The following is a 21,222-nucleotide window of genomic DNA, read 5'->3' as shown; positions in this document are numbered from 1 at the left end:
CTATCTATCTATCTATCTATCTATCTATCTATCTATCTATCTATCTATCTATCTATCTGTCTGTCTATCTGTCTGTCTGTCTGTCTGTCTGTCTGTCTGTCTGTCTGTCTGTCTGTCTGTCTGTCTGTTTGGTCTGTCTGTCTGTCTGTCTGTGTCTGAATTTAGGAGGTGAAAACTGGTTTGAAAGTGCAAGCTTTTGAAATCTATACCACTATCGTCTCTGTGTAAATTACAAAAATGCAAAATTGTGAAAATGGTGATGTTATGCAATTACGTATTACATGTTTAGGCTATGTGCACAGACGAATAATGTTTCTTTACAAAGTGACATCGCCAACTACTGGCCTGGCATGCATAATGAAGCATTTTTAGTCGTTTTCGTTAGTCGTGAGCAAGAATTGTATTGACAATGTTGTCGCCTGTGTATTTAAAACTTGTCAAAAATGCCAAGGAAACACTTTTCTATTTTTAGTCCATCGTTGTGGTGTAAACATACTCTTAGTGACATCCCTAACAACCACCCCATAATTTTCAGCTTTGTCAAGCTAACATGAAAGTTTGTCTTGACAAATTTTTCTTTTGTTGTTTAACGGTTGTTATGCAAAAAAAACATCATCACAAAGAATCTACATTCCGCCAACAACCAAAGCTTCTGTTGAACCAGTATCACTCTTATATTTCAGGAAACAGGTTTAGAAAGTGAGTTGAGAAGGCAAAGGCAGCTGTACTCAATGAGGGTTTAAGAACTTCTGCTGACCTACACTTTCGGCAGCAATCAGTCTTGTCCACTTAAGGGAATTAGTTTTCAATTAACTGTTGCCACCTCACATGATCGACTCTGTGTAATTAAGAATGATGATGTAATCTTGGAAACCAATTTTTGAATTTTTAAACATTTCAGCCATGGTGATAAACACAAGTGGGGTTTAGTAAAAAAAGTTAAGTTAAAAGTTAGACATATATTGCAACTGTAAGAAATATAGACTAAAATAAGATTTTATAATGATACCATAAATTTTATGAATGTAGGTGATTCAGAAAGTGAACGGAGCCATTGCCCATCAATCCATCATGAGTTTAGGACAGACCATAAACGTGTCATGCTGGTGTCTCTCCTGTTTGGACTCTCTTACATCTTACATCTTTCATAAGCCCAAAGGTCAGGTATTTGTTTCAAAGTACAATATACATATCAGATCAGCCCTAAATATAGATTTTTATGCCAGAGGTAACGAATGCAGCACTGGCAAAACTCAATGGTTTTCATGTCAAGTTAAACCCTTTTCTAAACCATAGCATTTCAATTTTTGATGTCACAAACCATTTTTATATACGTTCACATATACAGTATATTCAGTTTTAACAATTAAATCAAATGTCCCAGACAACTTATACATGTTTTGATGATTAAAATGTGCTTTTCAGCAGAATTTCTGGCACATTCAGAGTAAGCAAAGGTTCCAATTAATGCACGTTCATAAACAGTGTTGGGGGTATCACATTACAAGTAATGGAAGTTAAGTAATCAGATTACTTTTTTCAAGTAACTAGTAAAGTAACGCATTACTTTTTTAATTTACAAGAAAATATATTTTAAATTCCAGTAACTCCAGTTACTTTGTGTTCCCATTTATTGACTGACAAGTCTCCTGTCCCCATATTGGGAGAAATCGGAAGTGCACAGGAGTTGTGTGCACGCTGTGTGAACATGATGTTACTGTAGTTCTAGACTAAATGTGAATGTGCATTAATTCATCCCACTCACAAAAAACTGATTCAGTATTCATCAAAATGAATTAAAACAGTGAAATGCAAACTCAGAATATGACGCAAGCCTGCAATAATTACATATGTTAAATAACACAAATGTATCTAATCCCATTTTATTGACCAATGTCTTTGCTGCTGACCTTTGATGATCCAGTTCAACCATACTAATAAGCAAAAATGACTTTAGATAAACTAACAATTGTGCTTCATTGTATTTTTTATTGCTGAAGATTGTTGAACCTTCTCCTGCGTTCTACTGTACAGATGTGAATTTACTTTTCCTTCAGCCTGAGGTTTATTCAGTACACTTTTTGGTGTTGAAAGGGCTTTTGCTATAAATAGAACTTCTTATGTTAAAAACAATCAAGCCCTTCTCATATTTAAAAAGTAACGCAAAAGTAATGCAAAAGTAATGTAGCGCATTACTTTCCATAAAAAGAAACTAAGTAACGTAATTAGTTACTTTTTTTAGGGAGTAACACAATATTGTAATGCATTACTTTTAAAAGTAACTTTCCCCAACACTGTTCATAAATCATTACCAGCGTGCTGTGTCAGCATATCACAGACTTCAGTGAAGACATTGAGCTTGTAGAATTAGATTAGCATGAGCAGGTGACTGAGGAGCAAGGACATTTAAAAAAGCTTTGAGGAGATTAGATACAGAGGTCTGTAGACTACTATTCAGCTGATATGGACCAGCTCAGCTCCAATAAAGCTTCCCTGAAATCCATACAGACTTCCTCACTTACAATTAATGTCTGTTGTGACAAGAAATATGTTCTGCATTACAATTACTAACCTATGCTCTTTTGTGAGCATTTGTGTACACAATATACATTCAATAATGGGTTCAGATTTTAAATATATGGTTCTTGAGCTAGACACTTGGGCTGGGCTTTTCAGGTGGTAATCAAACACCTAGCAAAAAAAAAGAAAAAAAAGTCAGTCAGTATATTGGTGTTGGGGATTTTTCACTGTTTCAACAGGTTACATTGTCACGCCAGTAGGTGGTGACAATTGACTTTCTTAATGAGTGAGTACTTGAGTTGATTCGATCAAACATGTTGATTAATTTAAGAACGAAACATTCTAAGTGAGTTAGTGAATCGATCACTCAATCGATTCTTATATCTGATTTATTCAGGAACAAAACAAGCAACTTATGAGTGAGTCATTTAATTACTTACTCAACTGATTCATTAAAAAATACTGATTAATTCAGGTAATTTTCATGTTTTATAAGTGAGTTATTGAGTCACTCAACTGATTCGTTAAAACACAATGGAATAGGTGGCGACAAGTCAAATAATCATCGAGTCTATTTGTTCAAGTGCACTGATTTATTTAAGAATGAAACATTATGAGTGAGTCAGTGAATCATTGACTCAATTGATTCTTTCAAAAATGCTGTTTTAGGAACGAGATGTTGAATCACTCAACCGATTCGTTTAAACACACCGAATCATTGAACACCACAACTGTGTTTGTGTTGTTAGAAATATATTGCAACAGTACGTATACACTGAGAATTTGTAATTGGAGTAAGATTTTGTAATGATATCATGAATTTGATGTATTTAAATGACTCAAAAATGAACAGAGGTTTTAGAGATGTACTTGTCAGACTCTGTTCCGTGTTTTGTGGTTGTTTTGCTCCTCATGTGCCTTCCTTTCCCATGTTTAATTTGTCCCAGGTGTTTCCCATGATGTTTCATTGCTCCCAGGTGTGTCTCGTCATCCCCTCCTCCTGTGTGTATAAATGGTGTTCCCTGTGTGTGCTCCAGGGTCCGATATTGTCTATGTCTACCTGTATAGCGTGAGTGATCCTTGTGTTAATTAAACCCATTTGGATTAATGTACTCCTCGTCTCTCTCCGTTCCTTGCTCCTCAGTCCGCTCAGCAGTGCACCCGTGGCAGTACTGTTAGAAATAAACTGCCATAAACACATTTTAATCATGTGAATGTAAAACAGTTATTTCTGCTGTTGGACATTTTCGTTGATGTAGCAAAAATAGTCTAAATAACTGGTAATATTGGTATCTAAAATGTAGGTTTCCTAGTCAGTAATTTCCTGTTTATTGAAATGTATGAAAAAATGCACAATGGATTTGCTGTTGCTGCACTCACAATTCACAATGTATTTGAATGCTCTGCTGCTTTAGCAGTGTGATGGACTCAAAAAGGGCAAAAGTAGCAGGCAGATAAGTAAGGTTTAACAATCCATTTACATATTAAAATAGCTTTCTTGATTTTGTAGACCTCTCTCTTGATGAGGGAGTTGGACATGAATAGAAGAAAGATGTGATTAACAAACCATGACATACAAAGATAAAGTGGCCCTTGTTCAAACAGAAAGCCAACTGTCATATGTAATTGAGAGTCTGGCAGAAATTAGATGATTAAAAGATGGGAGTAAAGGGGAAGTGCTCTTCTGTCAGTTTAACGCTAGAGGGAAATGTATAGGTTTTCTTTTCTCTCTCACCTATTCACTCTTTCACTTCATTCTTCATTTATAGGTGTCTAAATTTCAGCAGCTGCATTACAAGAGTAAAACGTCAGATCAGAAATTAAACGGTGTACTCGCACTGCATCAAAAGTAAATATCCTTAATTTCATCATCTTAATGGCAGGATAATGTTATCAAGTTCTAACACCAATATTCAAATGCTAGATGTAATCATTCATATTTAACCATGCATGCACTGATATTAAAAAGCTGGGTTTTCTGTTAAGCATCGCCTTGGTTTGAAGAAATATGGCTGCAAAACTTGAAGTGTGATCTGGTTTCAGTGATTTATCATCTGCCATACTCCTGCATTAATACAATACACCACCATTCACTAATCAATTGATTAAGAACAGATAAACACCATCCATTATAATTATAAGCTTATTGAAGAACTGTCATGGCTAATGTTCGGAGAGGAACAGTTTGTCTTAGAATGTGTTGGCCCACAGAAAAAAAATCCTGTCATAACAGGTGATATTTTTTCTCAAAGTAGAGAGAGTTTTATAATTAATAAAGTAGATGGTAGATAGAAAATGGTTATTGCTAACTGCTTGAGTGCCATGTCATGGTGTATGTGAATTATATTAGCATATTATAGTATAAGTTATTTTAGCCTGGTAGACAGTAAAACAGGAAATCATTTCATTTAGTGATTCAGTTGAACTGGTCTGAATCATTAACAAACAGGTTATCGCACTAATTTAAATGATTCGGTTGAGCAATTCTTCCGATCTTCCTCTTTATCGCTGACACTGCCAGGGATATAACTGTAGCTCTTAGCGTAGAAATTAGGCTTTTAAGGTTTATTCACAACAAATATGATAACTATAACTATAATGATAAAGATATAGTAAATCATTCCAAATTTAAAACTTACATTTAAAACCCTATTGAATTGTAATGGAGATGGAGCAGGCAAATTTTACACAGGATGCTTGTTAAGATCTGTTGTTCAGTTGTTCATTTATTCAAGCCTCTCCCTAACCATAAAATCTTATTGATTAATGTCTTTCCAGGAAGGATGTTGGTCACATACTGTTGGTTCAAATCCCAGTAAGTATATAAGAATATATCAGCTAAAGTGAAGAAGTATTTATAAAAATCAGTGGTGAGTGACGACTGTCCCTCAGGCTATTTTATTCTCATCTCTGCTTGAGGTGTTAATTGTTTTTGTGCTGTTTATTTCCAATGGGGGATGCAAGTACAACATCCATTATTCATTTCCTCCAAGTGCAGTCATAAACAAATATAGGTTGCATAATGTCCTAGATAAAAAAAAATAAAAAAAATAAAAAACGGCTTTCCTAAACTTTTTTGTTGTTGTTGTGTTTGGAGGACGGTTTGATCTGACCTTGATTTTTGGGGTCAGGTTGATGTTGGCAACCTCCAAGCAGGTGTTCCAATCAGTTTGGCTTAATACGCTGATAAAGTGGAAAAAGGCTGGGTAAAATGAAAGGGCTTCACAGATACAAGATCCAATTCAGTCGGGCAAATCACATAACATCACACCATTGCAGACACTGAGTTCAGTGAATGAAAAGTGAATTATTCAAATGAATGATTCATCTTCATTATTCATTTTTCTATAAATTATGTTGGAGTGAATATGATCATACTACTTTACCAAATGATGTCTGTCATGATAGACTATAGACTATAGGTCTTTTGTAACATTTTGACCTAATTTCAATTTTAGACTCTCTGTAATTTTGCTGAATTATTTATTTTCTCATTTCAGGCTGTTGTTCTGATGTTAATACGCAAAAATGAGTGTGTCATGGTGCAGTTCTACAGATCCAGAAAACTGACCCCATTGTAGACACACATGACTGAATTGTGGCTGAGGCCCTGTAGTCATATATCAAATGTTTGGTCAAGCAGTCACATGCTATTAAACTGATTTATAGTGAAGTTGTATCATATGCCTCTGATTCTTTTAAATGGGCCATTTTTCATTTTTCTTTTGTGCTAGCTGCAGCTTTCAAAATGTGCAAGTGTAACTGTATTTTTTATATTTATGGCCCCATTTGCATGCATATTGATTTATTTGTAGCATTTCAAGTTAATAAAATGAAATCAGCTCAGCATTTTTGATTACACATTCAACAGACATTTCCTTTGATGATTCTGATGTTGTCTCCAACATGATCAGCCCCAGCGGGCCAATTTGGCACAGCAAACATATTGAAATCTCAATGCTGAGTGTCCGTTCAGAGGACAGTAAAGGGACTTTTCTGGAAGGTAACAACCTTCCGGCTTTTAGCTGCCTGCCGCCATCAACATAATTAGGTTGAGCGGCAACATTTGACCCTCCTATTCGCATGTCCTTGGGAGAACTGATGGTTACAGATATTGACAAACAGAGAGATTGCTTTAGGGGTGGCGAGGGGTGAGAAAAGAGAGGAAAGGGTGTTCGGAAAAGATGACACTGACAGAGCTTATAGATTCATTGATGTCCCTCCACTCATGAATCCTCTGACCTTTTAATACTGGCTAAATTTGTTCTGTGTGAGCAAAGCCTTTTGTATTGAGAATAGAGTACTCTTAGTCCTATTTTTAGTTTCTTACTTTATCACGGTTGACTATTTGCTAAAGCAATTTGAACTTATCCATGGCGGACTGCCAAATGCTTCGTACATTCACACGTTTGGCAGCAGTGACGTGATCAACAGTACCATTATATCATGTATCTTTTCAGGAACGAAGCTATTGTATTGATTAAGTAGTTACACTACACTGAGCCTTTCAGCTAATGTTTCTATAGAGTAGTTTGTAGCTTAGCAATCTACATTTCTTTATGTAGCTTGCCCAGTTCTGTTTGGCAGATGCTTTTATTGAAAAGATGCTTTTTTTTTTTAGTCCATGCATTCACTGAAGTCAAACCCATGACCATGGCTTTGCTAACGCTGTTCTCTATTGTTTGGACTAGAAAAAAGCAATTTTGCAGCAATGCTTGTTTTTTTTATTATATATATATAAAAAGAGAGACACGACAACACACAGCTTCTAAACTGACACAGTAAATTACTGTTCGATCTACAAGCCATGTTTTCTTCTTTGGGTCAGCCTCTCTCTGTATGATATCACAACTTCGACTAAGCCTGGGAGTCAGTACCTTCTAAATGTTTAACTCTCACCACCTAGGGCTATCGGCACATTGAAGCAGACTAGTAGGCCCTTGATTTCTTTTTTTCCTGTTTGACCTCAGCCTTTAAATTTTTATGAACGTCACCAAATCCAGACAAGCACTTTCTATATCCTTTTATATGCTTTCCACGCTCTGTGGCATAAACTATGTGCACAGGACCCCTTTGGGAAGAATTATTTACCGTACATAACAGTGAATTATGACTATGTCTGAGATTTACAATGCATAGGGTTGCACTGATTCAGTGAATTTCACATACTGTATAGTTGTTGCCTGAATAAATGCTACATAATTGATGCACTCTGCCATATATTATGCAGCAACTGTCAACATGTGAAATCGACTGAAAAAATAATAAAGAGTTGCTATAAAGGACAATTTTATATGCTTTCCACGCTCTGTGGCATAAACTATGTGCACAGGATCCCTTTGGGAAGAATTATTTACCGTACATAACAGTGAATTATGACTATGTCTGAGATTTACAATGCGTAGGGTTGCACTGATTCAGTGAATTTCACATACTGTATAGTTGTTGCCTGAATAAATGCTACATAATTGATGCACTCTGCCATATATTATGCAGCAACTGTCAACATGTGAAATCAACTGAAAAAATAATAACAGAGTTTTCACACAAACATACAGGCTTTGAGCACTGGTGAGAAAACCTCTGAGTGATAATTAGCGATAAAGTGTTCAACTTACAGCTCTGACAGGGTGATGGAGAACCATTGGCCCATGAGAGCCCTCCGGGATCTTGACATCACAACAAGGAAGACAACATTAATTAATTCTCACATTAATTTTTTTTAAGCTGAGATACAGTAATTCTGTTTTTTTCTTGTTTTAACAGTTTTTTTGGTCAAATATTATAAACATTAAGTTATATCAATGAAAGAAAAAATTAAATCAATAGTTCACTGAAAAATTTTAATTGTGGATTATTGTGATGTTTTCTGCTGTTTGGACTCTCATTCTGACGGCACTGCTGTCTTTGGAGAAAACCAGAGTTTTCACACAAACATACAGGCTTTGAGCACTGGTGAGAAAACCTCTGAGTGATAATTAGCGATAAAGTGTTCAACTTACAGCTCTGACAGGGTGATGGAGAACCATTGGCCCATGAGAGCCCTCCGGGATCTTGACATCACAACAAGGACGACAACATTAATTAATTCTCACATTAATTTTTTTTAAGCTGAGATACAGTAATTCTGTTTTTTTCTTGTTTTAACAGTTTTTTTGGTCAAATATTATAAACATTAAGTTATATCAATGAAAGAAAAAATTAAATCAATAGTTCACTCAAAAATTTTAATTGTGGATTATTGTGATGTTTTCTGCTGTTTGGACTCTCATTCTGACGGCACCCATTCACGTCAGAGGATCCATTGGTGAGCAAGTGATGTAATGCTGAATTTCTCCAAATATCTTCCGATGAAGAAACAAACTCACCTACATCTTGGAGGGCCTGAGGGTGAGTACATTTTAAGCAAATTGAAATTTTTGGGTGAACTATTCCTTTAATTGTCTGCCAAACTAAAAATATCTATTTAAGGTAACAATTGCACAGTGATTAACAAAAGATTATACATACAGTCTCTTAATAAGTGACAGTGTTGTGAAATGGGAGTCGTCAGCACCATGGATAATGCATGACAGCTTGGCAAACTTTCAGCACCTTGGAGAGCGACAGTATCTGAGGCCAGAATGTGAAGCAGGGATAGAAGCTATGGCTTTTCTAACAAAAAGGCTTTTTCTAGCTAAATATAGCTATACATTGCTTTAACTGAACTGTTGGCAAGTGGGAAATTTGAGCACTGCTGAAATCTGAGAAGCACAGAATATGCCGTGTAAACCTTCTGTCAACATTGCAGAGTAATTTCGACTCTCTCGTCTTCCAATGAAGAGTGCAGGGCTGAATGACAATGCAGTGGCTATTGAGTTCTACTGACAGTGTCAGGATATAAATGGATGTCCCAAAATCATTTGGTTCATGAAATTAGATGGAAACACAAATTTGGTAAGATATATCATTGTTGTAGATTTTGTCTTTTGTTTGCAGTATACAAATAAAGAGCTGTCCCAATAGTATAATAGTGTATAATTAAGCAATATCACACTAGCAAATGTTGTTGCTCTGAAATGGGATACAGGCTGTGGTTACTAGCACTGCACAGACTGAAAGCTGGTCTTGAACAGAATAAATGAGTGGAGTGACTAAGACTTTCTGCTCAAAACTTTCTATAATTATGGATCCAGCTCCAGACAACTGTCAGAATGTGAAATCCTTATAAAACCCTTACAAGTCCTTATAACTCTGTATTTATATTGCTTTCATACATCTTTGTGCCATTTTTAACATATTTAATTTAATAACTAAAAATGTAAAGTGGTGAAACCAGTGATGGAATATATGTGTGTAAACAAATTATATATAAAATAAAATATTATAAATAAATTACAATATAAATAAATAAATATGAATACATCAATTACATCAATTACATATGTAAAATTATCAGGAATTTTGAGTTAAACATTTTAAGAAGTTTATTAAGACGTTTTTAAGGGTTTTTCCATTTGGCCTGAACAAATATTTAAAAGAAATATTTGATAAAAAACAAAAGTTTCTAAAATATGAATTTTTTAATAATCTTCACCACTAATATTTTTTTTTTACTTTAAAACCAGCAAAAAAAAAAAAAAATATATATATATGTTTATATACTTAATTTTCATTATAGAAAGGGTGTAAAAAAAAAAGAAAAAAAAAACCGATACGTCATCGGTCCTACTAAATATGCATGTTTGTAACGTCGGTTTGACCAATCAGATTTCAGGAGCGGAACTAATGACACACTACTTTTAGAAAGACACATATGAGGACAGTCTTGTGCTTCAGGTGTCCAGTAGCCAATCCTAGGCTTTCTTCGGCAGGCGTGCAGAACCACAGCCTTCGGCGCTAGGATCCAGAAGGCAGGGCTTTGATTTCCCAACTAATTCCTCTGGCAAAACACGAAACGCTCATATGCACAACTTCCTGGTTAGAGAAGCGGACCGCGCTGAATGTGATCGCAGACTGACTTTTTAGATGCGCGAGAGCGAGGCGCCGCACACAAGAGGAACTGAACGAGCGCGAGCGTCTGAAAGTGCGTCCGGTTGGGATTAATTTGAGAATGCAAAGAGAATGTAAAGGACGCCTCGGAGAGCAAGAAGTGTGTGCGGATTGTGGGCAGTCCGAAATGTCCCACGAAACAGGCACACGATTTGTCGCCGGTCATTGAAATCGCCTCGATCACTTGTCATTATTTTGGTTAGTCAAGTTAGCGTGTTTCCTTCATTGACGCTCAATTTGATCCGCCGTTCCGTGTCGCTCTAATCGCGCGTTTGGACATGTGGAGACTGCAAGGATCGTGTCGTGTGGGGATGTTGTGTTTGACTTTATCAGCCCTTCTCATCCAACCCATCAGCTGTCATCCCGGTAAGAGAGGCCTTTGTGGTTAATATTTTATGATATGAACGGTGATTGTGGGATATTTTTTTTTAAATGCAAAAAGTTGTGTTGAATGAGCAGGTGCGTTCAGAGATCATAAGGCATTTAGAGTGATCGTGCATGTTTAAGGCAAATAGTGCCTTGCAAATCAAAAGGATCTTAACTGTAGATGCTGCAATTCAGTATTTAATAGGGTGCATATGATTCATGAAGGTCAGTTTCGTAGTCCTCTGCTCTGTGGCAGAAGTAAAGGCTTTAGGAATATCTCGGATGGTCTCACGGACTTGTTCCCAAGCTGATGTCATCCAGGCTATGTGGAAGGTGTCCAGAAACTCCCAAGATTTTGAAGAGGAAGTAGTTATTATTATTTAATTAATTTGTTTTTCTTTTGAATGTAATTGATTTGTATTATTTTTATTGTTTTATTTGTATTGTATTTATTTGTACATTGATCAGTGTAGCTGAATTGAAATGTGCTTTATAAATAAAATGTACTTATTCTATTATTTAGATTTTTTAATTAAAATGTAATTACATTTGACTTTTTAAATGTATGGCTTCCTTATATCAGCCTGCGGGATTGACGTTTAGAAATGCTTCTCTTATAATTTGTGCATATACAATTAATCTGAATTGTAGGACAATGCTTACGTTTTTAAGATGTTGTTCATACAGGTTGTGAGCAGGTGTACTGTTAAAGGTTTTCATTATTACAAAAGCATCTTTATTTTCCACCCATTTAACCTGTCGCAGTAATTTATGTGATTTGAAATTTGGTACCACTTAGATTTTACGCTAATATCTGCCTTAAATTAAGTTTTTCATTTTTTTTTCAGTGAATATTTTTAACAGTGATGAAAAAAGCAGCTTAAACCAGCATAAGTTGGTTCGCTGGTTTGAGCTGGTCTCCCAACCTGGCCAAGCTGGTATTTAGCTGCCAGCCTGACCATCTAAAAATACCAGCCAAAAGAGCATCTTGACTGGATGGGAAGACCAGCTAAACCATCTTATGGACCCTTTGATCAAACATAACTGATGTATAGAATCTAGTTTAATTACCATTGGTTTTCCTAACTAGGGTTGTATCCACCATAGACATTAAAGGGAACTATTGAATGTTCTTATTAGTGGTTGACCAATATCACATTTGGTTCCCATTAATATGTGCCTATATTTTCATCCCTAACCACTTCTGGTCATGTGATGTAAGAATATGATTTTAATTGTTCTGCATTATCATTGTCATCACATTACTAATGTACTGAAACATTATGAATCATATCAGCAATTACAGCCAAGACAAGTAGTTCTCTTTAAGCGTCACATATGCCAAATTTCCCCTTTAGACTGTGGCTCTTGGACACTCTTGACATCATGTGAGCTTAATGAGCATAGTAAAAAAAAATCCAAGCAATGGAACATGATAACAAATTGAACACACCAGACATTTTCGCCACTGCCGAGGCGGCACTGAAATTAATAGAAATATAGGCTTGGAAATGTGTTGGGCCTTTATTACTCATGGATAATAGCCTTAGCAGATGAACGGAACATGGCGGACATCGCAAATCAGTGTTTCCTTTTCCTGTCCCAGCCCTCATTAGCTTTTATTTGAGGACAGACACTCGCTTTTGTACACTGTCACAGATCCCATCCCTATATTTCTATTAGTGGTATCATATTTCAATAGCTGACAGTGAGCTGAGATGGTCAACATGTAGGGCAATGGTTAAACCGCAAGTTTATGGTAACAGCCTGTTACATCAGCTTGCGTAATGGTTTATGGGGAGATGTTACATTTGACATCAAAATCAGAACAGATGTTTTATTCTTATTGAAGACAGGCTGGCCACTGGGCATCGGCGTTCAATGATAAAACTTTCTGGCCAAAGACTGTTCCCCATGTCTTCCCCCGAGCTGATCAGAAATGAAAGAGCACTTCATTATTTGGTTCAGGAAGGGCTGGGACATCCGATTATGTAATTCTTTTTGTTTCGGAATTCCATTTGAATTATATATTGTTTGTGTGGCTCTGATTTTGCTACCATTGTGGTGACCAAATATATAGCAGCTTAAAACATACACCACTGGTCAAAAATTAGGAATAAATATGATTTTCTAATGTTTTTAAAAGAAGTCTTTTATGATCACTAAGGCTGCATTTATTTGATAAAAATACAGTAATATTGTGAAATATTATTACAATTGAAAAGAACTGTTTTGTATTTTAATATATTTTAAAATGTAATTTCTTCCTGTGATGGCAAATCATTACTCCAGTCTTCAGTTATGCATAATAATATTGCTGCTCATTATAATAATAATAATATTGCTGCTATTATGATTAATGTTGTTAAAATGGTTATGTTATTAAAACTGTTAAATGTTTTTTTGCTGCTTAATATTTTTGTGATTTCAAAAGTTCGGGATAAGATAAAAAAATTTCAATAATGAGCAAGGATGCATTCAATTGATCAAAAGTCACTGTCAAGACATTTATAATTTTGAGAAAGATTTATATTTCAAATAAATGCTTTTCTTTTAAACTTTCTATTCATAAAAAATTCCTGGAAAAAAAAAAGTATAATGGTTTCCACAAAAATATTAAGCAGCCAGACAGTTTTCACCATTGATAACAACTATAATAACCACTATTAATAATAGATCTCCAATAATAATTGAGCATCAAATCAGCATATTAAAAAATGACTTCTGAAGGATCATGTGACATTGAAGGCTGGAGTAATGACGCCGGAAATTCCGTTTTGCTGCACAGGAATAAATTGCATCATAAAATATATTAAAATAGAAAACAGTTATTTTAAATTGTAATAATACTTCACAGTATCACAGTATTACTGGGCATTACCACAGTGAATCACATGCTTTAGTTCACATCCGAGCAGGTTTTGTGTCAAATTTAATGCGCACTCTCGAGCTACTACCTGCTCCTGAGCATTTGTAGATGTCTTTAAACTTATATCAAATGCATAGTTTAAACTTTTCATTTATGTGTTCTTTTGCGCTTGCAAAATAAGGTCAAAGATCTCCAAACACTGTGGGGAGCGTCTATCATCTCCTGGCCGACACCACAGGAAGCTTCTGCTTGACACCAGTATCCATCAAGGGCCTCTTGTCAAAAGACACTGGATTTCTAATGCTCTACCTTGCCCTTCAGTCTCTGTTGCCGCACTCTCGCTCTCCTCTAATGAGGAGTCCTTTCCTGTGTGATTGAAAGGCAGTCGGTGCTATAAAATCAGAAATGAAGCCCTCTACTCCTCTGCCATTCTTATCCACCCATCACCAAAATCCTGACCTGCATACAAAGAGCCTGTTAAGCGTTTAATTGAAAGCAGAGAGTAAAAATCAATACGCAGGAAGCTTTAAAAATAACGGGAAGCAGTGATCCAGATCCATATTTCATATCCACAGATGGGTGTAACTTTTACATATGTCACTGGCTCACTTTAGCGTACATTTTACAGTCTTTTTAAACTAGATTGGTGTTTGACTGTGGGCAAGTGCTTTAATAGAGTGGTTTAAAGTTTTAGCTCCCTGGATGATCACTCCTGTTGTAACATGCATTTTAGACTCAGATATGTCTTGTTCTGTGAATAAAACGCTGGCATTTCGCCCCACTGTTTGTATTTCAAGTATGAAGCAGTGATGATTTGATGAGATGCCTTAAGATATGGTATGGGATTCTGAATTCTGTTGTGTCTTATTCTAGGATTCTGAGATGTGTGTGTGCTTGTTTCTGCTTCGTCAGCAGTATGTTGTCAGCGGGGAAAAGATTCAGGAGGGACGTCTCTCCTCCTCCCATCTCGGGCCTTATTTTGCATAGTCATTTTTGTCATTTATTTTTATTTGATCATGATCACATCACATCTGGCATTAAAATCCAAACAATTCTAAAATGCCTACATGATATTTTCAGCTTACTTGTAGGAAGGGACAGTATACATTTTTGCAGATAAGTAGATCATTTCTATCATGTTATGGCTGCTAAATATTACAGTATTAATTTACAAAGGTCATTTTTTTGGGGAAAGAAATTAATACATCTATTCAGCAAGGATGCATTAAATTAAATCCCATTTCAAAGAAATGCTGCACTTTCTTTGAATCGAAGAATCTTGGAAAAAAGTATCACTGTTTCCACAAAAATATTAAGCAGCAAAAAAAAAAAAAAAAAGATTTTCACATTTGTGATAGTTTCTTGAGCATCAAATCAGTAGAATGATTAGAATGATTTTTGAAGGATCAATCACAGGAATAAATTATATTCACAATATTGCTGCCTTGGTGAGCATTAGAGACTTCTTTCAAAAACATTTAAAAAAAATCTTACCAACCCCAAACTTTTGAACAGTATTTTATTGTGCATCCATACTTATTTGTGTTTTTTTTTTAATTTATTGTAAAATTGAAAAATATTACAATATACTCCTATTGATATACTTAGGTTTTAAAATATTAAAGTTCAATGCAGAACTTGTTCTGCACCATTGAAAGATACTCCAATTGTGTAGGTAGTTGAAGTGCTCAATATGTGTGATCACATTTATAAGCTATTAGATGATTTTCACCTGCTGGATCATAAAATCCCTTCCCATTGAAAGAGGGACTCTAGTGAATATCATACAGACTTGCAGGTAGCTCTTTTTACTTCTACTAATAAGTGGCCACTTAGCAACCACCCAGCACATCTTAGCAATGGCATAGCAACACTTAAAAAAAGCACCCTAGTATCATGGTGGCAAGTTCTGCACTCCCATTTTCTAAAAATCAGAGTCTTCCAGTGCATCAAACAGTGTAGACATGTCTTTTTAATGACTGCAGTATTGCGGTTTTGAAGACGTCCTGCTTTTTCTCATGAATTATCTTCTGTATTCTGTTATCCACAGCAATATTGCAAATTTTATTTTAATTAGTGCTTCAAAAGGCGAAGAAATTAGCAATTGTGTAACCTGCTCCCTATTTGAGACGAAGTTTAGCAGCTGAGTGAGTAGTCGTCCAGAGCAGATGAGATATTTACATTTTTATTGAGGTGCAGCTCACAACTGGAGGCCAGGGATCTGGTCAGAGCTTTCTATGAGTCTTTTATCATATGTTTCCAATTGCCACATGCTGGGCTTTGGATCTCCTGTGTTCTTGATGAAGGGCTTTGACCTGTTGCATCCTTATATCGATTCCGACTGTCCAATCACCCACACCAATGACACGGTGAACCACGTTAAAAAGGCTTAGGATGTTGGGAATGAAAGACTGTTTGATTCTGTTGGTTCACAGGCGCCTTTGATGCTGTAGCACATGAGCGAGCTGCTTAGCTGGAAGGCGGTCTCCGATGTATCTTTTATGCGCATGATACTTGTATAGAATCTAATTACATGTATATTCAGTTCTGTGCAGACATAACGATAAAACATGCCGCTATGAGTTAAAATCTATGTTTTATAAGCCCTGAAATATCCAGAGAACGTTATTTTAAGAGAGAGGTTATATTATCTTAATAAAATGATTGATTTGCGCCCTTAATAGTTATCGCTAGGGATGGGCGATATGGGCTTAAAAATATATCACGGTATTTCTGGTATTTATTACGATAACGATATCAATGACGATAATTCAGGGAATCCTGTTTCTTTTAAGAAAAGTATTATCTTTCCTATTTTTACTCAACATAGGGTGAGCATTAACCACCTGAGACCCTGCATCCTCATATGAGGACATTATATTGTAGTGAATTTCTCTGAGACTATACATGCCACAGTCTGGATGTCCTGTACAGAGCACATTCAGGGCTTTTCAGAGATACTAAATGTTTGGATGTTTCACCATGACCATCCCCTCTCCTTGGTCTTCAAATATGTCTGATATTAATTTAGTGACACTCTTATAGAAATATGATAATATTTTGTAATTGTCATTTAAATCGGACACATTTTTAAACTGTGTGTCATAAATCAACATCTCAGGAAAATGGTAACACTTTACAATAAGGTTCATTAGTTAACTACATTAGTTAACATGAACTAATAATGAACTGCACTTATACAGCGTTTATCAATCTTTGTTAATGTTAATTTCAACATTTACTAATACATTATTAAAATCTTGTTAACATTAGTTAATGCACTGTGAACTAACAATGAACATCTGTATTTTTATTAACTAACGTGAGTGTAGATTAGTAAATAGGGTAACAAATGTATTGCTCATGGTTAGTTCATGTTAGTTAATACATTAACTAATGTTTAACTAATGAACCTTATTGTAAAGTGTTACCATCGAAATATAACTTTATGAAACAGGACGTTGATTTCATACATGTCCTCATATGAGGACACCGGGACTAAAAGCATGTTTATAACGCATTTTGGGAGACACAACAAATGAATAGGGAAAGAAAATATATTTTAATATTACTTTGAAATATTATATATTATTATGAAAATCTTGTCAATTATTACTCTCAATATTACACTTCTTTTTTCATTACATGTTGCCCCAAAAACACATTAATATGCAAATTAGATTTAGTTTATAGATGCATTATATATAATGAATAATTATAAAAGCAATGAACCACAATGAATAATTTTAAAAATAGCAGAATAAACTAAATACTTAACCAGTGTTTTCTCAGAGCAATGTTTGAAAACAATTTTTAGTGATTTAATTTAATTTCTTCATATTTTTGATTCTATTTTATTTTTATAGAGAAGGGATGGAATGAGAAAGTCTGGCCCAAACCCATGTTTCCCACCTGAACACCATAGCTCGAGGTGTCAAACATGTCCACTAACCACTAGATAATTGTTTTGGTCTTTTTAATATTGTGTTATTAGAAAAGAACATCAAATTGAATTTGAATTGTTAAATGTGAACTACACAAGAATTTCCTGGGTAAAAATTAACATCGGGAAAAAAAATTAACATAGCATTGAGCAAGTACATGAAATCAGTGTTCTTGCCTTACCCTGTTTTACTGCACTTTACTTATTTGATGTTTCAACCACAGGCGGCAATAGAGAGACCAGAGTTCTGCTGTCTACTTTATTGAAGGAACAATTAACCGAAAAAAAAAAAAAATCTGTCAACATTTACTGAAATTGTACTCGTAAAAGAAGATATTTTGAGAAGTGTGGATATCCAAACAGTTGTTGGTGCCCATTGACTTCGATAGTATGGAAAAAATAAAATGCTATGGAAGTAAGTGGGGCCCAGAAACTCTTTCGAATGTCCCGCATAAAATATCTTCTTTTGTGTTCAGCAGAAAGAGAAATTCATACAGGTTTGGAACGACATGAGGGTGAGTAAATGATGACAGAATTTTTAGTTTTGTATGATGAGAGCCTAAATTAGTAAGAAAAATAATTTCAATTTGTATGTGAAAGTCTGTTTTTTTTTTTTTTTTTCTATGAGTGTTTTAACGTAACCTTTTCAAACTCAGGAATATACAGTTAATTTAGATTAAAAACCGAGATAAAAAATCAGTAGATTTTCAGACCCTTTATGGTTCTTTGATTATGATTGTCCTTCTAAAGGTTGTTACACGCTCATCCAATTGCTTGATAATTAATAGCGAAAATGTGTTTGCCCTTTCCTAAAACCTATAACATATGATTAATCCAGCTAATGGATTTGCCCAAGCTTTTGATAGACTCAGTCAGCAGAGCGTTTAGCTACTGTAGCTGGTAAGTCCTTAGTGTTAGCTTTGACAGCTTTAGTGATGGCTACTGGTCTAATAGACTCCATCTATAGGGATCTTAATTACACCGTAATTATCTCTCACACCGGGTAGATGTTAAGGCATTCTCTGCTCTTAATAGCCTCAGTGGAATTTTACATTATGCAGTCTACTTTGCCATTTTCATTTTATTCATGATTGATCACGTAATACTCCAGTGGAACCCAATGGAGAACTCTAAAAACGGAGCTCTCTTGGTCTGCGGTGTCTGTTTAACCGTTGGCTTTTCCATGCAGGAAGTCGTACTGTATTGCTGTTTAAAATAGGTCAGTCTTCTTGCTAAACAATGAAACAATAGGCCATCACTTGTTCCATAAATACAGGATAAAGCCAGGATGTTGGTGGTTTGCAAACACAATGTGGGTTGGCTTGCTTTGACTCCAGACTCATGGTGTGGGTCCACCTTGTCCCCTGCCTTTTGCTTTAATACTATAGATAGGATCTTTTCTTCCTTTTGGGCATTGATTCATCCTCATTGATTGAATGAATGAGGATAAATGTTTAGTACTTAGATGTGAGATGTTAGTGATTAAGTTACAATAGGCCATCTCTGTAAATGTTGAGGCAGAGGAAGCCATTCCCCCTCTTCTCTTTTTGCGTTGCTACTTGGCAACCCAAATCATATGAGGTTTTTTTTTTTTGAGAACAGATGTGCTATTATTTTATTTATAAGTGATCAGATTTATGATTTTCATCTGGCTCACAAACAAATGAGTAAAACACCCCTAAAGACTTACATTGACACCTATAGACTTACAGTGGAATTCAGCCGTATTTAGGGATTCAGAATATCATATAGACTTGGGCTTGGACTTTTTTAATTAGGGCTATAAGAAGCCATCAATTTTTGAACACCGTAGCAACACTCTAGCAACCAGTCAATTATATTCTAGCAATTCCCTAGAAACCACTCAGAACGCCTTAACAATAATTTGCCATACTGTTTATTAGGGCTGGGTAAAAAAAAAATTCTGAACGATATCTATTCTTAAATCCGCACGTGAACTGATCATCTCCTCCACATTAATAGCCTACCAGTTTCAGCACATAAACAATAAACATGACTAAACATCTGAAGGTAAGTTAAAACTAAGAAAGAGTACAACTTTACAATCCGTATTCTGTCTCATGTAATCACTCAATCAGTGTTTCCTCCGTGCAAAGATGTCAATAGGCCTATAACGTCTTGTAAACAATGTCACGTAACGTCACATTTACCTCAGAAAAACATATTCTCTGTAACGGGGCTGACAAGACATGAGACGTGCGGATCCATATGCAAGCTCTTTATTAGGAGAAGACAGAGACGTGGTCATAAAACAGGCATGGGTCAGATAATGGCAGACAGGTATATGGCGGGCAAAACACAAGAATGGTCCTAGGGCTAGCGTAGGTCGACGATCGGCAGACAGAATCACAGGGGCGAGACTAGAGGGATAAATCCAGGGAGACTGGCAAAGGTCAGAACCGAGAAAACTGACAAGGCAAGGCAAAACAAGGAAACACGGGAAGGATAACAGGAACTAGGAAAACTAACAGGCGAAGTAATACTCGGCAGTGAATGGTAGTTTGAGTGAGTGATATATAGTGAGTGAGTGATGTGAAACAGCTGTGTGCAATCAGTTCATAGGCGGCCTCCTTGGCCGGAACAGGACGAGCAGAGAGTTCATAGACGGCCTCCTTGGCCGGAACAGGACGAGCAGAGAGTTCATAGACGGCCTCCTTGGCTAGAACAGAACAGACCGAGAGTTCATAGCTGGCCTCCTTGGTCGGAACAGGACGAGCAGAGAGTTCATAGCTGGCCTCCTTGGCCGGAACAGGACGAGCAGAGAGTTCATAGACGGCCTCCTTGGCCGGAACAGGACGAGCAGAGAGTTCATAGACGGCCTCCTTGGCTAGAACAGAACAGACAGAGTTCATAGCCGGCCTCCTTGGCCGGAACAGGGCAGACAGAGAGTTCATCGGCGGCCTCCTTGGCCGGAACAGGACAGGCAGAGAGTGCGTTGGATCAACTGTGACTAGACTTGACTCGGGAAGATTAGCTGTGGCTTGACTGAACTCAGGAAGAACAGCTGTGACTAGACCTGACTCATGATAATGAATTGTAACTTGACTTGACTCATGACGATCAACTGTAACTTGACTAGACTCATGACTATCAGCTGTGACTTGACCAGACTCATGATAATAAACGGTTACTTGACCTGACTCATGATGATCAACTGTGACTTGACTAGATGCTGTGGTGTCCACCATCTTGGGAGTGTGCTCCGCTGTCGCCGCCATCTTGTGAGCGTGTTCTAGAGTGGCCGCCATCTTGCGATCAGGCTCCGCTGCCGCCACCATTTTGTGAGCGTGCTCTGGTACAGCCACCACTTCAATCACAGACATTGTGTCGCGTTCTTCCTCCGCGACACCCACAGTAAATAAAGATCCAACAGTCAACAAAGCATAATCCATGAACTGAGCGAGTGATGAACGTGGACCCTCGCGTCTAAGCTTAGCCCTCAGAGGTTGATTTATGCCATCGCAGAAAAACT

At 36.3% G+C, this 21,222-nt stretch overlaps 1 protein-coding gene across 1 annotated transcript in view; it reads left to right on the top strand.

Moving 5' to 3' along the window:
• Positions 1 to 10,291: 10,291 nt before the first annotated feature.
• The window catches only part of LOC107560997 (receptor-type tyrosine-protein phosphatase gamma-like), a 102,255-nt gene continuing 91,324 nt past the window's right edge, over positions 10,292 to 21,222 (top strand). The window contains exon 1 of the mRNA XM_016245320.1: positions 10,292 to 10,917. Coding sequence (XP_016100806.1) covers positions 10,830 to 10,917 — 88 coding nt within the window. The 5' untranslated portion in view covers positions 10,292 to 10,829. The remainder of the gene's footprint in view (positions 10,918 to 21,222) is intronic.

The sequence above is a fragment of the Sinocyclocheilus grahami genome, unplaced genomic scaffold (genome assembly GCF_001515645.1).
Source record: "Sinocyclocheilus grahami isolate Dianchi unplaced genomic scaffold, SAMN03320097.WGS_v1.1 scaffold751.1, whole genome shotgun sequence".
Classification (NCBI taxonomy): domain Eukaryota; kingdom Metazoa; phylum Chordata; class Actinopteri; order Cypriniformes; family Cyprinidae; genus Sinocyclocheilus; species Sinocyclocheilus grahami.
Note: the sequence above shows the minus strand (reverse complement) of the source record. Positions and strands in the feature narration are given on the sequence as shown.